The sequence below is a fragment of the Eleutherodactylus coqui genome, chromosome 2 (genome assembly GCF_035609145.1).
Source record: "Eleutherodactylus coqui strain aEleCoq1 chromosome 2, aEleCoq1.hap1, whole genome shotgun sequence".
Lineage (NCBI taxonomy): Eukaryota > Metazoa > Chordata > Amphibia > Anura > Eleutherodactylidae > Eleutherodactylus > Eleutherodactylus coqui.
This window is the reverse complement of record NC_089838.1, coordinates 175,324,762-175,348,861: the sequence shown is the minus strand read 5'-3', so window position 1 is coordinate 175,348,861 and position 24,100 is coordinate 175,324,762. Positions and strand designations below refer to the sequence as shown.

The window sequence follows — 24,100 nt, the reverse complement described above, 5'->3', positions numbered from 1 at the left end:
AGCCCTGAAGAATGTGGGTGAACCGTGCTCACCTAGTTTGGTTGTGCAAAGATACTTGAAATGAATAATCCACGCATGATTAAATACATCTCTAAACCATTAAGCAGCAGAAAAAATAAAAACGTGTTAGTTAAGAGAGACAGTTTTATACAGGGTAGGCCATGAAAAAGTAGCACCACACTCTTATAAAATTTGCCTAAAAGAAAATCTGATTCTGTTGCCCATACCAACCAATCACATAGTAGTTTTCATTTTTCATACTACTGAGGTAAAATGAAACCTGTGCTGTGATTGGCTGCTATTGTCCAGTCTGCTACACCTAAAAATCAGCCTTGGTTACTAAATGAAATAATAATGTTACTAAATGTCATTTAAAAACATTCAATTTTCAGTGTCTGATAGAATCTGTATATAGTGGTGAGAACAAAGACCCTATTGTAGTTTTAGATTTATCTCCCTCCCTTTATATGCAGTTTCAGTACATAGATGATAATCATCCCAGGACAGAAATCTTTTAATGAAAGCACAGGAGCAAATAGGGCAGGATTAAAACAGGCATAACTGATGCTTGGCGGTAATTATTGTATCTTTGTGGTAACATTAATTTCGTGTGGTAGGAATGTATTAATTCCTGAGCACCTGATACTTATGGAAGATGCGCTGGGGTTATAAAGGATGTCTAAAATTGGTGAGTGTGAGTCTGGAGAAGTGTACACTTTTTAGTTTCTTGTATAATTTACTAGATTTATTTTGTCACTATGGGGACCACAGGTTAGCAAAGAACACATTATATATAGGTTTCCTGCTGTCCCTATATACAGATCAGTGATGACATTGAGCTAATGGTAACACACCTTTAATATTACTAACAATCTGTATAAAGAGAAATACAGAAAAGACGAATATCAGGTCATCACTTCATGCTTTTCTGCTTGTTCTGCACAGGGAATCTCTGTGACAAAATTAATGATGTTGCAATGTCACTCAGCAACCGAAAACTAGAAATGGATCCAGCAGGAAGGAGAAGTATAAATTTTTCCTTTTATATTTCTGGCTTTGGTAAAAATAAAAGCTGCATGAAAAACTGGCAGAATAAAACAGCAGTTTGAAAAAATTGTGTGCAAAACCATCTAAAGAGTAGGAACATCCCTATAGGGCTTGGTCAGACAAGCGATTTTTAGTGCACAAATAGCAGCGTTAAAAAAAAAAATAGCACATCGCATGTAGAAAAATCGCGAGGCCGGGTGCATTTGTACTTGCATGTCTTATCTTTTGTAGGTGCGATTATTAGCACCTCTAAAATGCAGACATGTGGCCGCTAATCAAGAGAGATCTACTGAGAGCTACCGCAAGACCTTGGCATTCTGACGCATGTGTAGAATTGTAAGCCGAGTTCATTAAGCTGGATGGATGCCGGCATCCTCAGACATGCGCAGTACGTCTGGACGGACACCATTGATCGAGACTGCAGGTGGCATCTAATTGAGATTGAGCTAGATATTACATTAGTAGGTGTTTGATGTGATTGGTGGAGGGGTAGAGCAGGAGGTGGTGCATATCTATAAAGCCCATATATTGTGTATGGTTCAGTAGCTTGAAAAAGACTAATGTCAGAATCGAAATGCTGTTACTATTGTCTTGTGAAGTCAATAAAGCTGACGCCCGTTGGGGTTGTGGAAATTGCACCAACCTATGCTGCCGGATATTTCTTTCTCTGGACACGTGACCACTTTCATTGGAAAGCATTGGTTCTAATAGCGCTGATTTAATTGTGCCTATTCATGTGCTAAAATAATCGCTCATCTGACTGCGGCCTTAATGTCCAGTATTAGTAAAAGTGGTCTGTTGTGTCTGCAGAAACTGATTCTGATGTTGCAGTTCTGCTCCATTCACTTACATTGGGAACAGAAGCAATATTGGACATAGCCCATGGTCAGGCACAGTCATGTTTCTGGAAAAATAACAGATCTTTTTCTAATCCTGGACAATCCCTATAATATAGCTTACATGATATGAAAAACTTTACAAACGTATTTCAATGGAACAGAATTAGTTAGAATCACTCACAGACACTAATTTAGGATGAACTATCAAAAGATTTGGATATTTCATGAAGTACTAAGACTGCACTGAATATTTTTCTTAGAAATTGTTAAGAGTTCTCATTTTAAGTGACAGCAGGAAGGTCACTAAATAAACTTTTCTTTTTACATTCTTTTAGCAGATGTTTTCTCAAGCAGTTTATGGATTCCACAAAATACATGTAAATTATGTACTGTATATGTACAATGTATACACATTTGCATATAGATACATCTGTACAAAATGTTATTTATATGTGCCTATAGCTTCTGCAAAATTATTGTCTGTAAATACACTTGCTAGAATATTAGGATTTTCTTTTACTAATTTTTCATTGCCCGGCATATAGAAAAACACATAAAATAGGAAAATATATATATTACATTTTATCTGCAGATTAATTAAAAAAAATATATGGGCTCACCTAACATTCAACATTAGAAGTCCTAGTAAGATTAATTTTCATAAGACTAAAATGCTACAAAGCATAGAATTATTATATTATATATTATTGTGTTTGAGTGACTGCTTATATATAGAGTCAGACTAAAAGCTGACAGAATGGTTCCATAAAGATGTGTCTTTTGCAATGCTACAGATTACAGAGAGATTTGAGTGAACTGCAGTACTGGTATGCTTTAAATTTAAGAAATTGAAAAGGATTACTGACATCCAGCTATATCCATGTATAAACGATAATGTGACAGTATTTTAAAGTAGATTATACACTTGTACATTTCTGTTTGAGGTATATACAGTATGTCGCATGGTTAAGGATTAAGCTAAATTTTAGAACATATGGTATACGTATAATTCAAACACTGAAGAAAATAAATAGCAGTATATTTAGCTCTTTAGCTTTAATATAAGTTAATATTAATTTATTGGGGAATTGTATAAATAAAATGTTTGGATTGATTTTAACCCCTTTGCAATATGCACTGTAAGGGCTCAGCCGGACGAGCGTTTTGTGTTGCGCATGTATTTTGCGTTCACGATTTGCATCTATTAGAATCAATGCTTTTCAATGGCACCAGTCAAATGTCTGATTTTTACCTGCACAAAAAATTTGTACATGTAAAAACTAGGACAGCGAGTTGCAAAACGCAAGTAACTGCGGCATCAGGATTCTTTGGATGTGGTCAATAAGCCGGCGGCAGCAGCGGCAGGCCCATTGACAACATACAGGGAAGATCGGGATCCTCTGTCACAGCTGTGACAGCTGTGGCCGAGGATTTCTTCATCTCGGGGAGTCTCCTCATCACTGAACACTGTGATAGCACTGTCACAGCTGTGGCACAGGAGTGCGATGTTCTCCCATTGCTTTCAACTGGGCCGGCGCTTCTGCAGCCCTATTGAAAGCAATGGGCTGCCGGCAACCCCTGCAGCGAATGACAGCTGAGCACTGTCTGTGATTGGTCCCTGCACTCAACCAATCAGTGGCAGCGCTCAGCCATTCATTGTATTGAATGAATGGCTGAATTCAATGAATGACTGCATGCTGCCTCTGATTGGTCACAATGCTCAGCCAATCCCTGCTTTATAGGGACATATTAAAATCCCAACAGGAAGGACATACAATGACGTGACAAGCTGATGCGTTTCAAGCTGTCACAGTAGCTTTTAGTCATAGCATACTATAGCTGATACACACTGAAACCACAGCATGTTGGCAGTTAGTGGTAAAACCATGTACGGTTTTGCAGCGTAGTTCTTACATATGTGACACACTGCCATTATGTGTACAGGTACTCTCAAAGGACCAGAATGGACTGTGCAAGCTCTTTCATACCCTATGCCAGTGACAAAAAAGCATTTAGCTCACAGTAAAAATTCCTAAACTGTGCCTTTATTCATACAGTAAAATAATTTACATATGTTCAGCTAGTAATGCTAGAACACTCATTCTCATAAACAGTGGAAGGTTAGATGATTTCTTTCAGGCATTAAATTGATAGATTTACCTGTTTCCAGGCTGATGTGATCCACATCCAAGATTAATAGAAAATTGTATCATGTGGGACTGAGTGGAAGACAAAACAGGAAGAGCATGGAAAAAATCCACAGCCCAAACATTTAAATTGTGTCCTCGGTGACTGTTTTGCTTAAGACAAAACTTAGTGGCAGGAGTCTGCAGTTCTGGGCTAATAACAGTGGAAACTAAAGATGGCACCTGAAAAGGACAAAACATTTTAAATGTATTTAAAAAAAAATGTGACAACAAAAATTGAATTATTGTTAACATTAGTCAAAAGTTTAAAATGTAGGTACCTGTTACAAATTAGGTATTGCAGATTCTGTTCTTATAATATGAGAGTAATATAATTACATTTTATTTCTGCGCTATAGTTTCCCTTCTCAACTAATGTTTTTGCTGCATATTTACCTTGTAGGATGAATAGGATAGTGTATCCATTATAACATGTTCATTTCTACCATCAACCTGTGCATATAAGACAACATCATTTTCATGAGATTCTCCTGGGCTGCAGAGTCCACCTATGTGTGATAATTCAAGTAAAATAATATCATTGATCATAATAACCATAGTGAAAAGTGAAAAGTATCCAACCAACAATAAATACTGTAACTATGCAAAAAAAGTTGTTGACTGTGCTAACTGATCTTCTCTAAACTATTATTTATGATATGTAATTTGCATTGTGTAATTTGTAAACTGTAATAAGGTTTGGATTGTTGTGACTTTTTGTTATTGTGGAAATCAAGGAGAACACCAGACCAGAAAGGGGTAATAATTGGACATGTCTTCTAGGATTTCCTAATACTTGATTGAATCTATTTTGCGGTCAACACATTGAAGGTTTCCAATGCCAATGGAAGCAAAGCAGCCCCAGAGTATCCCCAAACCACCACCATACTTCACTGCGGGCAGGGTGTTCTTTTCGGCATATTCAGCTTTTTTCCTCCTCCAGACATACTGCTGAACCATAGTGCAGGTTTAAAAAGTTCCAGTTTTGTTTCACCACAAAACAGAATCCCAAACTTTCTGTGGCTTGCTTATATGGTTTGGATCATAATGAAGCTGACTTGTCTTGTGCTTTTGGGTAAGTAAAGGTGTATGTCTTGGAGATCAGCCATGAGGACCCTCAGCATTTAGTATGTGCCTTACTGTGCAACCTAAATGCCTGCTGCCATCAAATCTAGCTGCAGTCGCTTGAGGGTTTTTGACTACCTGCCACCTCAAGAATCAGGTGGCAGCTGTTGAGGTCCCTTTTTCTGTCAGGTCCAAGTAGTATAGTCAATTTTCCTTTTTGCAACCTATACTTGCAAACTGTATCTCTAGGAACATTCAATGCTTTTGCCATCTTTTTTTAAATTCATTTTCATAGTTGGTCAAGTCAATGCATTGAGTTCATCAGGGTGGGTCAAATGCTGTGGTAACTACATGCAGCAGAACCCCCCAGCTGTGACAGCTAATAGCTGGATGATTTTTCCTGTAAAAGGCCTGTATTACCATCAAGATCTTCCAGCTGCTAGCTGTTGTGGGAAAACAGGGTTTCTGCCATTCTGCCAGTTACCACAGCATGATATCCTATCCTTACAGGTGAGGCAGGAGGTAGTGTCATTTCACTTTTTGGATTAGGATATAGAAAAGCCAAAATCAGCTGTGGATGTACTAATAGTTTTCTGTGCAGGTTGTCATTCACCCATAATATTGTTTCTCTAATATTGGATTCTCATTTTAATTTACAGGGAACTAGGATGGTGATTCCAACCCTTGGACAAAAGACGCAAAACATTTAAAAAAAAGAGTTCTATACTGTGCTTAGAGAAAATGTGAAATCTGAGAGTTTTCATACGAGTTATGCCATAAAGACAAGATACACTTGGTTGTTTTGACACTAAATTTTAGGAACTACCACGTTTTCATGATATTTTCCTGTTAGTTTTTGCAGCAAAAATCGTTGTGGTCAGACTTTAGCTGTAGGTCAATAGGAAAGAATGAAATACAAATGCATCTTTGCCGCACTATTCCTCATTTGGGTGTGTTTTTTTAGGTTCATGGTATTTTCCTATAGACCTCACTGTAAAAGAAAAAAAAAAAACGCAAGTGGTATAAAAACATCACCAAAATGAAATTTACGCATTTCTGCTTCGGATTAAGTGTCACGGATCAACATGGATCTAACACTTACATAAGCCGTGTGAATGTTCCTTAAAGGATTTTTCACATGAAGATATGAGCTGGCTCTATGAGCTGAACAGAATCTCTTGCTTCGGTGGACCCAGCGGTCTATGCATTACATAAATGTCTGTATGTTTGAATTTTTGGCCTGATACTAGTAAATTTTTCCGCAGCAGCCACTAGACGTGCCTTTCCACAGTGATAACAGCTGATTCCTGAGGAATAGAGAAGCCAGACCCATGGCTTTTGCTACTTATCATGCCAGATTTCATTTGAAAAGGGGGTTGTCTTCATAAGGTTTGTAAAGCTGTAACTCTATCCAGCACTCGTCTCTTCATGTATAAAAACATTTATTTAGTCTATCATAAAGCTGAGATTCAAAAACACTTATAATATGGCCTCATGTCCACGTCCGTATTGGTAAATCGCATGCTGCAATCTATTTCTCATGCGTATCGATACGCAGTGTCTTTATGCCAGTGTGCATATATTTATGAAAGTCCACTGACTTTCATTGACTCTAATCACAACGCATCATGCGTCCGTGCAATACACGCGTAATACGTGGTACAAAACACGGTCGTCGATATGAGCTTTAAGGATAATTTTACATGGATGAGTGGAATATCAAGCTGTGAAACTCTGCCCGATATCACGCTTGTGCACATGCGTTGTGCAGTATGCCTCGATGTGTTGTAATACAAGCAAAATTAGGGCTTACATATTACTAAATAGAATAATAATGCACTTTTTCTGAAAAACATGCAGTGTCCAAATACCTTTGTCCATATAGTGTACAACTTTTTGATTACTTTTTATTCTTGTTGTGGGCAAGCAAGATTATCAGAACATGGCTATTTTGGGATTCTTTTTGACATTTTTTATTATAGAATTTACTATGCTGAATAAATAATGTAATATATTATCGTACATATTGTTATGGATGTGGGGATATCAACTGTGTGCAGGGTTTCTTTGCTTTTTTTAATTTGTAAAGCTTTGTGTAAGGGGCAAAAAACTTAAACTTGTTTCCCTTAAAAAACCTAGATGCAGGTCAGCAATGACTGCGAAATCTGTAGGGCTAAATGGTATAGAGAAGTGATTAGATGAGCAAGTGCTTATGTTCTCACTCCTTTTCTGGGGAAAAAAATCTCCATATGTGACAATTAGCGAGCAAATATACTCTCCAACTGATGGAGGGGAGGTGATAACATGAATTTTAGCCCATGTTACCCCTTTAATATTCCCAACTCCACTTCAAATGGCTGTAGCTCTGAATCCATGAATGTTCTTTATATTACAATACCTAGCAGCCTTGTCAGCTTTTACTAGGTTCCTGGCTGCCATATGAACCCATCCACACTTTGCGATCGCGTCATGGGTGAGCCGATGGAGTGCCAGAGGTGGCCCACCTTCTAGCTAGCTGCTTGGTTGCCCTGCCCAGTCAATATTGACTGCAGCATTCAAGGAATTAAATTGTCACGATCGCAGCTGATTCTGATTGCAATTGCTGCGGGGGGGGGGGGGGGGGGGGGGGGGGTGTCAGCAGTAACAGCCAGCACCAATTAAGTGGAGAACAGGTTCGCCTTCTAAGCCTAATCTATTCACCACCTGTGACCGTCTACCATACATTTACAAAATATTATAGTTCTTTTTTTAAATACAATGTTACAAACAAAAATACATATATTTTTAAAAAAACGTTTTTATTGTGAAAAAGTAGTAAAACATAACAAATACTATATCAATTTGATAATGCACTATTGACCCATACAATGACAATAACTATACTATCTAAAACAATGCCATAACTGCATTTTTTTTAAGTCTTGCCTCCAAAAATAATTTAATAAAAGTGATTAAAATATCTTATGGTCCCAAAAATAGTTTCAATGAAAGCTACACATCATTCCACAAAACAACAAGCCCTCTTAGAGCTCCGTCAATAGAAAAAAATATATATTATGGCTTTTGGAATGCAAAGATGCAAAAGTAATTTTTTTCCAAAAAACGTGTTTAGTGTGTAGAAGTGGTCAATAATATTAAAAACTATATAAATTTGGCATTGCCATAATTATGCTGACCCAAACATTTGACTCCACCCCCTCCCCCCCAAAAAAGAATAAAATACATTACATATAATCCATGTACCCCAAAAGAATGCTATTAAATATACAACTTGTCATACAAAAAGCAATCCATGATACAGCTATGTCAATATAAAAATAATTTATGCTCTTGGAATAAGACAATGAGAAAAATAGGATAAATGGTTGATCATACACACTGTCATGAAATTACCAGCACACTTGCATCTCGCTCAATCCATCACCACTCTTGTTTCACTGGTGCCTGGTCGGTTGCCTGCTGCACTCCCACTGCAGCAGCAAGGACTTCCTAAAACAGGGATATGTGACCGATCTAGCTAATCCGCAGCTGAAGTGAACCATGACTAGCTGCAGCGGTAACATATCCCTTGTGTCAGTTATGTCATCTCATCACTGCTGCAGGAAGTGTAGAGCAGTGAGGGACCAGGTATCTGTGGAACATGAGCAACAGGGGATCAAGTGAGGTAAGTATGATTTTTCTTATGTTTTGCCACCACAGTGAGCTGCTTTGATTTTTGTTTCCCAGAATAGCTCTTTTAAGACCCCAATACACATAAGGGAATACTTGGCCAAAGCATCTGACTATCCTGTATGCATGGGGGCCACCTTCCTTTTGTCGGGGAAAGGAAAAATGGACATTTTGAATTTTAGATGCCCAATACTTTTGTTCTGTTAATAAATAAGTGGCCTTTCAGAAATATCTGTCAACGGCTTTCTCTGATTTCTTCATTGAAAAAAAAACATTCATGCTTAGCTGAGGTGCATGTGTTTGGGGGAGTCACAAAGAATGACTGATAATAGATAGATAGATTTGTAAAGTTTTGTTAACTTACCCATACTGAAATAGAATCGTAGGTTTCCATACTCAGTAGTGTCCATAAAAGGAGTACATAGCTTTCTTTCTCCATCTTTCAAAAATACAAGAGAAGAGCCTGATTCTATTGTTCCACATTCAGTACCAATGACAGCTCCAGAAATTTCCCATCTGTTAACAGAGAGACATCGCAGTGAAACATTAATCTGCAACGTATCTATAGCAATAATAATCTAAGGAACTATATCTGCATAAATATGAGTACTCGAAATATCAGTTACATTAGAAATTGCTTGAAATACTAATGTTGATGTCAAAAAAGTAGTCTGAAATTCCTCGTTTTAACTCAAGCAATGTACTGTAAGGGATAAAGGCTTTGGACACCCTATAATACATTTTTTTATTTAAATGCATATATTTTGGGCTGAAAATCATTTTAGCAATAGGGTTTGATTAAGAAAAATTGATTGCACCATTTGGCTTTTGTATCGTTCTGTCCTGCCCCACCTCCATTCACAGTAAATAGACAGTTGTTAATAGATAAATAACTGCCTGTTTACACTAGCCGATTGTCCTTCAGTTTATATGCATGCATATAAACTGAATAATGAACAATTATACGCAAAGATAATCTTTCAAATGACTGAAAGATTTAGTGATCTATTTGCATAAAGTGATAATGGCCATTAACAGGTTATCTTCATTTGCATGTAAAAGGACCTCCAGGAGCTGTTTGCAGAGCCTAGTCTGTGTTTAAAGACACACCCAGCTGTGTAAACAGCTGCTGACACATTCCTTTGTTCTCCTGGAGGCTGCCAGCAGATTGCATTGTTCTCCTCGCAGGTAGTGTAAACATCCTGCAGTCTTTTGAAAGAAGAGCGGAATGCATTCAAATCGAAATGTATTTGCTCCGTCTCTCAGCTGCTGAAAGATGGATTTTAGGTTGAACTAAAAGCCATCGTTCAAACGACCCTGTGAAAAGACTGCTAAGGGGTGATCAAATAGCTATGTATAAATACATTAGGAGGCAATACAAGGATCTCTCCCATGATCTGTTTATTCACAGGATTGTGACGGTAACAAGAGGGCATCCTCTACGTCTAGAAGAAAGCATGTTTCATAGCTAACATAGAAGGTGGTTCTTTACTGTAAGAGCAGTGAGACTGTGGAACTCTCTGCCTGAGGATGTGGTGATGGCAAAATCAATAGCAGAGTTTAAGAGGGAACTAGATGTCTTTCTAGAGTGCTATATTACAGGATACATACATGAGGTGACCAGTGGGGTTGTTGATCTCAAATGTTGATCCAGGGAGTACTCTGGCTGCCATTATGGAGTCAGGAAGGAATCTCGTTCCTCCAAATAAGCTAAATTGGCTTGTTGTTTTTTTTTTTGCCTTCCTCTGGACCAACAAGGGGGAAGGGGCTGAAACAGGCTGAGCTAGATGAAAATTGTCTTCATTCAGCCTTACATACTATGTTACTATGTCTATAGATGCCAATACTCCATAACAGCAACTAATTTAAGAAGCTCATTACTGGGCCTGTGGCACATACTAGTAAACCTCCTGCACCTGTCATCCCAAGCTTCCCATATTAGGATTGAGTCCAACGATTGTGACAACAAGCAGTCTCCAATACCCCTGTTTGTTAGATATACCACATATAAACTAAATACAAAACCTGAATGATCCAAATAACAAGGTAGAGAAGAGAAATAAGAAAAAAAAGAGAAAGATAAAAAAGGGATAGAGGGATGAGCAAGCTAAGCCTGAAGAAAAGGTACATAGGGGGACTAGAAATTTCATATCTGCCAACTGGTAAACTTAAACCTGAAGATTCTACCACATCAATGCAGAGATTTTTCCAGGGTTTTCCTAAAATGTTGCCATGCAAACCAGAGCAAGACAAAGGCGTCAGAGCACTCCAGTCTCTCTGCTATCAACTCCTCCATTCTAATTAAGAGGTGGAATTCAAAAAGCCATTCACACATAGAGGGTACCATGCCTATCCTCGAATGTCTAGGTATAACCAGCCACTCTGCTGCAAGGATGTGCCTCAGAATACCATTAAGTTTTGCCAATGAGCCGGGCAATATGGGAAGAAGAGTGAGTTGAAGGCTATTAGAGATTTATGTTGCTGCACATATATTTATAGATGCTTTATAGATGGGCAACTCCAGCAGGTCTCTGTGATGTTTGGGTACATATGATGCATCTCTACTGGACAACAGTACCATCTGGCCAAGTTTTTATAGTTTTTTTCCTCTGACCTGGGAAGATGAGGGAATACAATGGGAGAAAAGACATATCTCACTTTTCTATTTATGGAAAAACGAAGTCCTATTGAAGTTACTCAATTAGAGCAGCAAGGTGTACATATATGATAATCTCTGCATCTTGCTAGCCGAAAGGAGAAACACTATGTTGAAATTAGATAAAGAAAGCACATTCATCAAGTGTGCTCAATACAAACGAGTATAGTTGTTGGTATTGAAGCCAGAAAATATCAAGCTGGCCTCCCTGAGTTTTTTAGGGTGTCAAAGAAAGGCATCTTCCCATCTCATCACGTCTAAGCTTTAGCTTAGAGGATTTGTGCCAGAATAGAAGGAACTTGTTTTGAGGCCTGGACTAAGGGTGCTTTTACACAGAACAATCTGTTGGGCATAGATGCCTAACAGGTTATCCCAGTGATAATCCTTCTGGTGCTTTTACACAGGAACGAGCATCGCTGACTGAATGGAGTGGAGCACACCGGGAATTGTTCCGGCCTGCTTGCCTCTATTCAGAGTAAGCAGGCAGTCATTCATAAGTGAACAACTGCCTGTTTACATGGAACGATACATTGCCAGTTTTCTTCAAGCAGAAACTAAACGATGAATGAGAAGTAAATGAGTACCAGAGTAAGAAGGAGGCCTGCACCAAGGGTGCTTTTACATGAGACAATCTGTTGGGCACAGATGCCCGACAGGTCGTCCGAGTGATAATCGTTCTTATGCTTTTACACAGGAACGAGCATTGCTGACTGAACAGAGGCGGAGCGTGTCAGAATTTGTTCCAGTCTGCCCGCCTCCATTCACAGCAAGCATGCAGTTGTTCATAAGTGTACGACTGCCGATTTACATGGAATGATAGATTCTCCAGTTTTCTGCACGCAGAAACTAATGATGAACTAGGAATGAATGAGTTCTCGTTCATCGTTCAGTTGCTGCATGCATTAACACTTAACGATAATCGTTCTGATTTTCGGTGGATCAGTGGAATCCGAACAATATTTATTCCATGTAAAAACACCTTGAATTGGATTTAATAAGAAAGTAGGGGTCATAGTGCCAGGACGTGTCCCTGCACCGTTCCCGACACTGGTGCCATTTTGCAGAACCCTGACGGTGACGGGACCCCGACAGCACTACCAATGGGCAAGCGGAGGACCCAGAAAGGTCCGCAGAAAACCCCAGGCACACAAAAAGGGAGCCTCTCTGCTTTCCTCCGGCCCACAGGAGACTTCAGGATGCACGAGGAGCCAGCTAAAATAGCACTGCCAATGGAGTAGATGGGCAGCCACGTGTGTGGACAGTCACAGGCAGAGGAACATGGAGAGGAATCGGCGGCAGGAGAGGAAGCCCCAGGGGTGACCGCCAGTGGCTTACAGGTACGGAGCGTGGTGTCAGGTGGGTGCTTCCGGGTGCTCTGGCTGCCCACGCTCCTGCAGCAGGAGCGGAGCGTGCAGGAAGCCTCGGGGATACCCTGCACTCCTCAGCTGGCTCACCGCCATTTCAATCACAGCAGGGCGCTAGCCATCCCTCAGCGCAGGAGGACAGTGAGGCGGGAATCACTCCCCAACCCCCAGCCTATCCCGTAAAGGCGTCCCAGGAAAGGGGTACAGATTTTGGGTGGACTGTGACTCCTGACACCTCCCAGAATCGCTTACCACCAGGAAGCCATAAGGAGGTGAGAGAGGGGAGATCCCCTGTAGAGTCTCACTGCACTTAAGGGGCCCACAAACCCCTGACTGGAAGGCCCCCCCCCCATGTGAACTCCACACCCAATGCAAACATCTCGCCAACAACATCTCCCAGGCATGAGCGGTCTGGGCCCCAAAGATTGAATACTGCAGCCCCTGGGCCCTATGCGCCCCAAGATGACTGGGACTGAAGGGAACATCTGCACGCTCTGCCCACTAAGTGCAAAATTAAATATTTTTTTCAAAAGATGGAAGCCTCCCATAAAAAGTACATTGGCACCTTACAGCATGATATCCGCCATATTGGGCAGAGAGTGGGGGAGATAGAGGAGGCCCAAGAGCAAATCGTTAATACCATTGATGTACACTTGCAGGAGCTGCACCAGCAGCCGCAACAGGTCTCAGAGCTGTATTTTATGATAGACGATCTAGAGAACCGTCATCGCTGAAACAACCTGAGGATCAGGGATCTTACTGAGGACATTGGTCCCTTCCAGCTGGAGACATGGGCCCGCGAGTTCTTCAATGATCTGCTTCAGAAACCACCTGGCTCTGCTATTAAGATTGATTGAATTTACCGTTCTCTGGGCCCAAAATCCTCAGATCCTAACAGACCCAGAGACATTTCTACTCGATTAAAGAACAGATCCTCCAGCACGCCAGAGGGGCAGGGGGTCTTTTCTTCCTTGGCTCTCTGATTTTGATTCTGTTGGATCTCTCTCTCTCTCCGCACCCTTCAGCTACGCAAAGCTCTGAAACCACTGCTTGCACTGCTTCGGGAAAAGGGAATCAATTATCGCTGGGGTTTACTATTCCAGCTCCATACTAATAAGGGGGGCAAGTCTGCCTCTTTCAGAAGCTTGGGTGACCTGCCTAATTTTCTGAGCACGTTTGAGTTACCATCTGTGTTTCTTCCTGAGTGGTTGAGTTCCTGCTCCTTACCGATTCCCCCACCAAGAAATGAGTGGCAAAGAGTGGGCCAGGGGCCACGCCGTCGAGCATCACACCAGAGGAATACGGAGAGACTCGTGTATCCAGCCGGAGATCTTACATGAAGTGAGTATGGCTGTCCATGTATATTGACTCAGTTATATGGGCCTGAATTTGTCCAAAAGGGGTCCAGGTCTTGTTGGGAGTCGATAGTGTTTAATCAAAGGGGTTAATTCATGGCGTGGGTGATGAGGGTGGTGGTCAGTTTGAAGGTTTGTTGGCTTTTACTGCTTCACCGGGAAGTGAGGGCACAGTTGGCCATCGCTGTCTATTGTATAACGATAGCTACCACTTGTTTTGCATGTTGCCTGTCTTTGTTTTGTTCTCCTACCATTTCCCACCTCCACCTTCCCCCTTGCTTCTCACCCCTCTATGGGGTTGGCTGGGTGTAGGCCTAAATGCTTTTCCCTTTTACAGTTTTTATGGGTGATCTGACACTTGGTACCTTTAACACCAAGGGTCTGAAGAGGAGCCACTTCCACAAAAAGAGGGTGATGGTGGTCATGTTCCAGAAAACCCACTTTAGAACAGATAGTGTATCTTCCTGTCATTCTAGATATTATCCCACCTGGTTTCATGGCCCCCACCCCTCCAAAAAAGCTGGGGGGGGGGGGGGTGTCGATAGCCCTACAGAAAAAGTTTAGGCACCAGGTCCTGGATTCTAAAATGGACCCTGAGTGACGCTATGTTTTTCTGAAAGTCGACACAGCTGGGGCTATCATAACATTGGCTAATATCTATCTCCCTAATCAGGAGCAGGTCCCGTGTGTTTCAAGAATTCTGAGAGCATTGGCAGAGTTCACAAGAGGATCCAACATCATACTGGTAGGAGACCACAACCTGGTCCTGGACCCAGAGCTGGACACATCTTCAGGTAGGATGTCCGTCTCCCATTCAGCACCACACACTCTCAAAATACCACTGGATGCTATGCATCTGGTTGACCTGTAGAAGATCCTTCACCTGGGGGTCAGGGACTACACATTCCATTCCTCGGCCCATAACTCATACAGTAGGCTAGACATGCTCTTGGTCTCGCAAAGCCTTTTGGACTGCTCCCCAAGATGTTCCCAGGGTGACTATCTGGTCCGACAATGGTCCAGTCTATGGTGAATTTTCGAAGTGGGGCAGTCGCCCGCGGAGCTTCTCCTGGAGGCTTAATGACAACTTGCTAAGAGATGCTCTATGCTTTCTAGATATTAAAAAAACCATTGCGGAATTCATAAAAAAACACTCAGGTGATAGTCTGGGGGCTCCCGTGCAATGGGAAGCGCTGAAATGCATCATTAGGGGGGTCCTGATCGTTCATGACTTGAGACTCAAAAAAGAAAACTCAGTGAAATTATGCAAAAATTTACAGTCTAAGGAGGCTGCCAATAAACAGTCATAACGGAAAGTTTTCAAAGCAGAAATTTCGACACTAAGACAACAAATTTTGAGTATTCTGGACCAACGGTCCCTGGCTTCCAGAGACAGGTTGCGCCAAGGGTCCTTCAAATACGGAGATAAGTGTGGGAGATGGCTAGCGAGAACCCTTCATCCACGAGCACCTTTAACTCTCATCCCCAAAATACAGTCAGGTCAGCGAGGTCTGGTCCATTTTATCTTTAACATCTTGAAGGAATTCAAGAGCTACTATACTGAGCTTTACAATATTGAAGGGGACTCCCAGACTAGTAACCAGAGTCTGATGGCTAAGACTGAGGCATACCTTGCCCTTAACGGTCCCAAAAGTTTGATACCCAAGGAATCTGGGGACCTGGAGGAGGACTTCTCCCCTTTTGAAGTCTGAGAATTAATAAATTTAAAAGTGGGCAAGAGTTCGGGCCCTAATGGGTTCACGGCCTGATTCTATAAATTGTTTCGGGAGGAAATCTCCCCTCTGATACTGAGGGCCTTCAATGCAGTGGGGCGTAGATGTCCATTTCCAGCCCAGGTTCTTATGGCACATATTACTGTTATACCCAAACCGGGCAAAGACGCCTCAGCGTGCAGCAATTATAGGCCAATTTCACTCCTTAACATAGACATCAAATTATTTGCAAAATTGATAGTGACGCGCCTACAAGCCACTATCTCTCGACTGCTTCACAGAGAACAGGTGAGCTTTATCCCAGGTAGAAAAGTTAGGGATAACACGATCAAATCCCTGTCTTTAATAGCTAGAGCCAAACATTCTAACAGCCCTCTGTGTCTCCTCGCAGTTCATGCTCAGAAGGTGTTCGACAGGGTCAGTTGGAACTTTCTGTCTGCCACATTGGTTAAAATAGGTTTTAGACCGCGGGTGCATGAGCGGATTATGGTCCTGTATCATGACCCCTCTGCAAGAATCAGGGTCAACAGGGCCCTGTCAGATGCCTTCCATATACAGCCCCCTGTCTCCGTTCCTATATGTCCTCACCATGGAATCACTGTCGAATGCGATTTGCCAAAAACAGGTCGATCTCGGGATATTGCATTGGGGATACGGAACATAAAATGGCTTTATTTGCAGACAATTTGCTCCTATATTTATCCAACCAACACATCGGACTCCCAGCGCTGCAGCATGGATTCCTATGCTTTAGTAGAATTAGTAATTATAAAGTAAATGCCCAAAAATCAGAAATACTAAATGTGTCATTGCCACAGGCCGAGGCATCACAATTGGAGAGCCAGTTCTCTTTCCGTTGGAGACACTCTGCAATTAAATACTTGCAAATACAGCTACCTGCGGATGTCTCCCAGGTGTTTAAATTGAATTTTTTACCATTTGCTTCTGACCTAGAGAGAGATGTTAATAAAAGGAAAACCCTACTCCTCTCCTGGAGCGGAAGGATCAATGTCCTTAAGATGGATTCTCTACCCAAGTTCCTCTACCTATGTCAAACAATGCCATTGAAGCTCCCAAGTTCCTTTTTGAAGAGGTTGCATTCCCTAATTTCGGTATTTGTGTGGAGGGGAAGGAAACCCCGGATGCGCTTCTTCCTCCCCACAAGGGTTAAGGGGGAGGGGGAACTGGGTTTACCCAACCTTTCTCACTACTATAAAGCTAGCATTGCCAACTGTATACTGGACCTTCTCAAGAGGGAGGGCTCGAAATTGTGGGTGGAAGCAGAGCATGCATTAGTGTCGGGGTCCTTGCGTGCTGCGGTCTGGATCCCACCCAGGTACATAAGTTCTGTCCCCAACATTTCACCCTTCCTTGGACAGCTTCTTAGAGCCTGGCCAGAGTTCGCGTTGTCCAGGGGCCTGGAGTCGGTGCCTGGTCCCCTCACTCCCCTGGTCTCTAATCTGCAATGTGAGGCCTCCATGCGAGGACCCCCTGTATTGGGACTACTGATCACACAAATTCCTTGTCTCAAGGACGTAATGACTCCCTTGGGCTTGAGACCATTAGCAGAGATTGCAGGGAGGGGGGCCTCGTCCAGGTGCATGGTTGCAGTATTTTCAGTTGAGGGGCTTTGTGGGGTCCCTGACTCCCCAGGTGGATCTTTCCGGCCCCCTCACTCCATTTGAGCAAATCTGTGTGTCACCATCTTGTCAGAGGCATATGATATCCAGGTTGCTGCTGACGCGGGAAACGGAGACCCTGACGCCTGCACACGTGGCCGCTTGTAGGAATGAGCTGGGTCAGAGCCTCCCACAGGAGAACTGGGAGAGGGCCTGTGTCATAAACGTTCATCATCTTGTAAATTATAGGACCTGAATTTCAAAATTCTATCTCGGTGGTACAGGACTCCAGATCAATTACACAAAATCTTTCCTCTTACATCGTCCAATTGTTGGAGATATAATAACGACAGGAGGGACATGTGCTGCAGTTCTTACCCTGTGGAGGGAAGTGATTGAGGTCTACAACATTATCTGACGGACACAGGTGAAATTAACCCTAGAAATGTCCCTGTTCTCAGTCTTGCCAGGCTCTTTCAAAAAGACTAAAAATAGTAGACTGCGTTTCTTCATCCTAGCAACCAGAAGAATCATTCCCAGAGGGTGATGTGGGTCGAGGAGCTTAATGAACTCATGCGCTTTGATGAAATGAAGGCAGACAAGAGTGACGCACATGAAGAGTTTTATTGAATATGGCAGGTATGGATCTCCTTCCGAACCTCGGAGAGATTCAAAACAAGGGTAGATACGGAACAGATCTAATGAGTATACCTGGTAATTCCGTCAGTGGCTCAGTATGGGCGCCACTCTCCTAGGGGCTATATCCTGCAGGTCCAATCGCCCTTCCCCACCCATCTCTCCCCCAACCCCTTCCTCTTGTGGTTCTCTTGTCTAGTTGTTTTGTCGTTAGTGTCTGGTGTTATCTTTAACCGTCTTATTGCTTACAAGGTTTTTCTCTTCTTGCTGTTGGTAGTTTTTTTTTTTTCAGTTTCTCTTGGCAGTATGTTGTAATGCCGTGACAGGCTTTGATTGAGTTATCAGTAAAGGCCAATTTACACCAGCCGATGATCGCTAAAAAAATAGCTAATCGGCAATCGTTTTAGCAATAATCGGTGAATGTAAATGTGAGCCTATCATCCGCTTTTCGGGCACTGTTAGCTGATCGTTAAATTCAAGCTAACCTAAATATCGTCATTTACTCTTATCAGAAGTTCTCCACGGGGAGTGCTGATAGCATTGTTTCCCCATGGAGAACAAAGGATCTGAGCACAGATGCTAGCCTCTGGCTATTAACTGCATTCAGGGTAGGCTACATTGACACACCTAATTGGTACTTAAGTAGCTGAGTAACTACTTAATACTTCATGCAAAATGATCGCTCAAAACTGTCACTCAAACTGTCGTTTGAGCGATCCCCTCAGGATTTAAATGGGCCTTTCCTAAGATTTTTCTAATGTAACACATGCGAGCTCACACGGCATATCTGTAATGTTGAAAATGTGAATAAAAATGTTTTTAAACCAAAATCCCACTGATTGCTAAAACTTGAGACTTGGGTCACCCATCATCTCCCCATGTCGTAGGAGCAGTTAGAATGGAGTGGCAGTCAAGCATATGCTGCATATTGCTGCAATTTACATTCTATAAGAGTGCTAATAATGAGTTCCCAAAGGTCTGATTTCCACTAATCTTAAGGCCCATTTAGACACAACGACTATCGCTGAAAAATCACTCAAATCCATCTTTTGAGCGATAATTGTTGTGTGTAACTGCACACACATCATGCAGTTTTCATTAAACCACGCTCATCGTTTTCTTTCAGCGTGCTGAAAGACAACGATGAGTCTTATCAGGCATTCACAGCGGGATACAGCTGATACTATTGTTTCAGCTGTATCCCACTCCCTAATGACAGGCGGGGTGTGAAGAACTCTATACCCACACGGAGTCCTCGGCTATATAACAGCCGGGTGCTCCGAGCGGAGAACAGCTGGATGCAGAAGACAAGCGGGGACAGCCCGCTTGTTTTTTGCATCCTCCGCTGGGAGCGCTCGGCAGTATCTGTGTCCTCCGAAGCGCAAGGTGATCGCTCAACATTTGAACAATCATCTTGCAATGTAAATGACAACGATTATCGCTCAAAAGATATCTTTTGAGCGATAATCGTTGTCTCTAAATGGGCCTTAAGTCCCTGTCATCAATCTAGCTGATATTTTTGGTTGGAATACCAAAATTGTCTTCAAAGGAAAAATGTATTTCTCTATTCAGTACAGAAAAGATGTGGTCTTATTCTTACCACTTTTGTTCAAACATCTACTAAAGTAACAAAAAGAGAACAGAATTAAACAAAAGCCTTCATTTATTTATTCTGTTAAGTGAAGCATTAGGGACCTTTCACACAGTACAGAATATTCTGCAACAGTGTTGCAAAACATGCCGTCCCTGAATTCCGTACTAAAATCAACACTGCTAATTGGCAGGATTCTGCTGTTTTCAATTCTATACCAAAATCTGTACGTTAGCATTGTGGAGTGGATTATGGGGCTAAATATTCTGCTTTAGGGCACATTCCATAACACTGTTGTGAAAGATTCCTTGGGCTTCACTCCTGTTCGCGGCCTTGCCCTCTTCACCCTCCAGTCTGCACATATATTCGCTTGTCCTAGCATTTCATTCAAACCATAAAGCACATGCACATAGACATGCTTATGGAACCTTGTGCCTTATACAGTTAAGTATTGGAATGATATAAGATGTAACTTATCACATAAATAAACATGCTTCATGCTTTTCTCAGAATAAAAACAAAGTAAATTCAACTTATTACAGCAATATTTGTCTTAAAAATCATCAGGAAGAACTTAAGCGATTTTTATCCTCTGGATTTTGTACATGTCCATTGCTTGCTTGTGTTTTCAAGAAAAATGCTCACCCAGCTGGCTGATTCTCAAATTCTTCTGACCACTGATCCTGGATGTCTTCAGTAGATAAATCAATATCCCTTGTTGTGGCAAAGTTGTATTCACTGCCCTCCGTGCCATGGAAATAGATCGAGTTGCCATCTGATTGACAGCTATGCTATGGAGACAAGAGAAAGACATGGCAATCTATAAAGACAAGTTCATCTAAAGTGTTCAACAAACCTACAAGACCATTTTTAATTAATGACCAAGCCAAATTTTGGAAATCTGACATGTGTCACTTTAACATAGAATAACTCCGTAAAGGTTTTGCATATCCAAATAATTCTAACATTGTTTTTTCTCCAAATATTGTACTTCATTTGGGTGGTAAAAATAGGCTGATAGAATTTGTGTATATTTATTGAAAGCGCCAAAATTGGGAACATTTTGAAAATTGTAATTTTTTCAAATTTTCAACTGCAATATGCCAAACATATTGATAAGATATATATTTCCATATGTTTATTTTATTCTGCAAACAAATTAGAAAAAAACTTTAGATTTTTTTAAACCATTTAGGAGACGTACAAATTTAACATTAATTATTAACATTTTCAGTTACATTTTGTTTTCCTACACCAAGCCAAGGTTGCAAAGGCTTATGGGTATCAGAATAATAGATACCCCCACAAATGACCCCATTTTAAAAACTACACCCCTTAATATATTCACTGAGGGCTATCATGAGCATTTTGTCCCCATTGTTTCTTTTCAGGAGTTAATGCAATGTAGATGAGAAAAAATAAAATTTCATATTTTTGCAAATATGTCATTTTAAAACAGTTTTTTTTTCTATAGTGCACATTAAAATGAGGATTTGCACTTCAAAATGGATACCCCTGTATGTCCTGTGTTCAAAAACATAACCATTGTGGCCCTAATCTTATGTCTTAATGCACAACGGGGCCCAAACCAGAAGAGTAGTCGGTGGCTTTCAGAACAGAAATTTAGCTTGAAGGTATTTCAGGCCCCATTGCACACTTCTAAAAGCCCTTGAGCTGCGAAAACAATAGAAAACCCCCACAAATGACCCCATTTTGAAAACTAGACCCCTTAACGAATTCATCTAGGGGTGTTCTGCAGATTTTGAACCCACAGTTTTTTAATGAATCTAAGCAAAGCAGAAGGAGAAAAATTACAATTTTCATTTTTTTGGCAATTGTAATTTTAAAAACAGGTTTATTTTGTACAGCACATATATGAAAGAAGACGTGCACCCCAAAATGGATACCACTGTTTGTCCTGTTTTCAGAAACATACTCATTGTAGCCCTAATCTACTTATAGGATACATGGCTAGGCTTTTAAGGGAGGAAACACCCTTTGGCTTTCCGCCCACCCATTTTGGCATTCCCTAAATCTTAGATAAAAGTAATAATGTAAACTGTCTGGTGTATCTGAACACAGAGGTAATTACGGAGGCTTGATTGGGATAGGCACATGTGGCAATAAAACTGGATATCCCTCCTCCCATGCTTGCTGCAAACCCAACACTTTTAAGGGGAGTATTTCTTGACTTCAGTGGCAGGGATGGGGTGTAGAAAGTGGCCCCCAGTGACATCTACCTGTTCTTGGCTACCTTTGCGAACAGGGAGATTTTAAATTTCCTGGGCTCCCCGACCTTCTGCGCATGTGCCCGACATTTTACATCTGGCATACATGCGCAGAAGACTGTGTCAGGGAGATGAAACTAAGTTTATTTACCTTTTATGTGAACACAGTTATCCATTGGATTGGGGGGGGGGGTCGCACACCGCGTCCCCAGGTGATAGCTCCAGGCTCTCGGCTACTTCCGGCAGCCGATAGCAGCGAGCTGTCACACTCCAAAACCCTGCAGCTTTTTTCTACAGCGCCAGTTTTTTTATGGCCCTGGGGATTAAAGCTCAGACACCCAGGATGTGAAAACATGTATGGGTGGTCACTAAGGGGTTAGGATATGGCCTAGTTTGGTTCTTTAGTGACACAGTGCTTTTTGGATTTTTTTTATCTCTACATTTTAAAAGCCAAAACATTTAAATTTTTCCATTGACATAGCTGTATGAGGGCTAGGTATTAGTGGAGAAAACTGCATTTTTAATGGAACTATATTTTATGACTGACACTTTACATTTTTTTTAGGACATTCACCATTCAGTATAAATGACATGAACCTTTTTGTGCTGGTCATTCTGATTAGGACTATACCAATATTCTATACTTTTTTGTTTTTTCTGCTCTGGCACAATAAAAATCATTTGCTTTGGAAAATATTTGAAATACATTTTTAGCATCTCTGCATTCAAAGACTCATAACTTTTTATTTTTCCATAGATAGTGCCATGCAAGGGCTTGTATTTTGCAGTGCGAGTTCTAGTTTCTTTTGATCCAATTTTGGGGTACTAACAACATTTTGATCACTTTTTATTGTATTTTGGGAAGGTAAAATGATCCAAAAATAGTTTTATGGCTTAGTTTTTTTTCACTGTGCAAGATAAATAATTTACTCTTTCACTTTACTTTTGACAGGCATGATAGACCTGAAGGCCACCCTTAGACTTCTGGTTGGCAACCCATTGGCAATTTGTTTTTAATAAACATTATTTTTAATTCTTTTATAAAAGTAAAGGGACATAAGAGATCTATAAATATATTATTGTCATAATGGTACCAATGCATAAAATTAACATGTAAGTTTTATCGCATCATGAATGTCGTAAAAGCAAAACTCCGAGCTAAGGCAATTGCTTTTTTTCTATTTCACTCCACTTACAAATTTTAAAGGTTTTCCAATGCATTGTATGCTACATCATATGATACTACTAGAAAAACACAACTCATCCCACAAAAAATAAGCCCTCATACGGCTATGCTGACAGAAAAACAATAAAGGTTATGGCCCTTGGAAGTCAAAGATATAAAAATAAAGAAAGTAGATAAAGGGTTAAAAGTTGTGCATGACTACTCTAGGTGACGAATTATGATGTTTCCTATATTAAGTCTAAAAATATTTATTAACGTCTTATGCCCAAACTGTCAACCTGCTGACTAGAAGGCTATGTGGTACACTTTTAGATTGCTTCTAACCCCTCAGTACCAAAGCTTGTTTGCTCCTCAATCACCAACAAATGTTTCATTTTTTTCTGTTGCTTTCCAAGAACCATAGCTTTTTAATTTTTCCATCGACATAGCTACCGTATTTTTCACCTTATAAGACGCACCGGTATATAAGACGCACCCCCGTTTTAGAGCGGGAAAATAGGGGGAAAAGATCATTACTCACTTCCCCAGGCGTTCTGCGGTGCTGCTGCAGGCTGTCGCTCCCTCCTGGTCCCTGGCAGAGCATTGCTTTCTGGACGCAGGGCTTGAAATCCCTGCCTCCAGAAAGCTAATACTGTGATTGGCTAACACACGTGCGCCGTCAGCCAATCACAGCCATTCAATGACATCATTGAATGGCTGTGATTGGCTGAAGGCGCACGTGTGTTAGCGTCCAGAAATCAATGCTCTGCCGGGGACCAGGAGGGAGCGACAGCCTGCAGCAGCGCCGCAGAATGCCAGAGGACGTGAGTAATGATTTTTTTTTTTTGACAAGAGGAGAGAAATCTTCTAACTGATCGCACATTTGTTCGTGCGATCGCGAATTTAACGCGCAATCACGCTAAATCGCGTCCGTGCATTAAATTCGC

At 41.2% G+C, this 24,100-nt stretch overlaps 1 protein-coding gene across 1 annotated transcript in view; it reads right to left on the bottom strand.

The window, feature by feature from the left end:
* RELN (reelin) overlaps positions 1 to 24,100 on the bottom strand; it is a 655,909-nt gene that overhangs the window by 288,262 nt on the left and 343,547 nt on the right. The window contains exons 11-14 of the mRNA XM_066591974.1: positions 20,406 to 20,551; positions 9,171 to 9,322; positions 4,469 to 4,581; positions 4,047 to 4,255 (exon numbers count right to left, since the gene is read on the bottom strand). Of these exons, the coding sequence (XP_066448071.1) occupies positions 4,047 to 4,255; positions 4,469 to 4,581; positions 9,171 to 9,322; positions 20,406 to 20,551 (620 nt within the window). The remainder of the gene's footprint in view (positions 1 to 4,046; positions 4,256 to 4,468; positions 4,582 to 9,170; positions 9,323 to 20,405; positions 20,552 to 24,100) is intronic.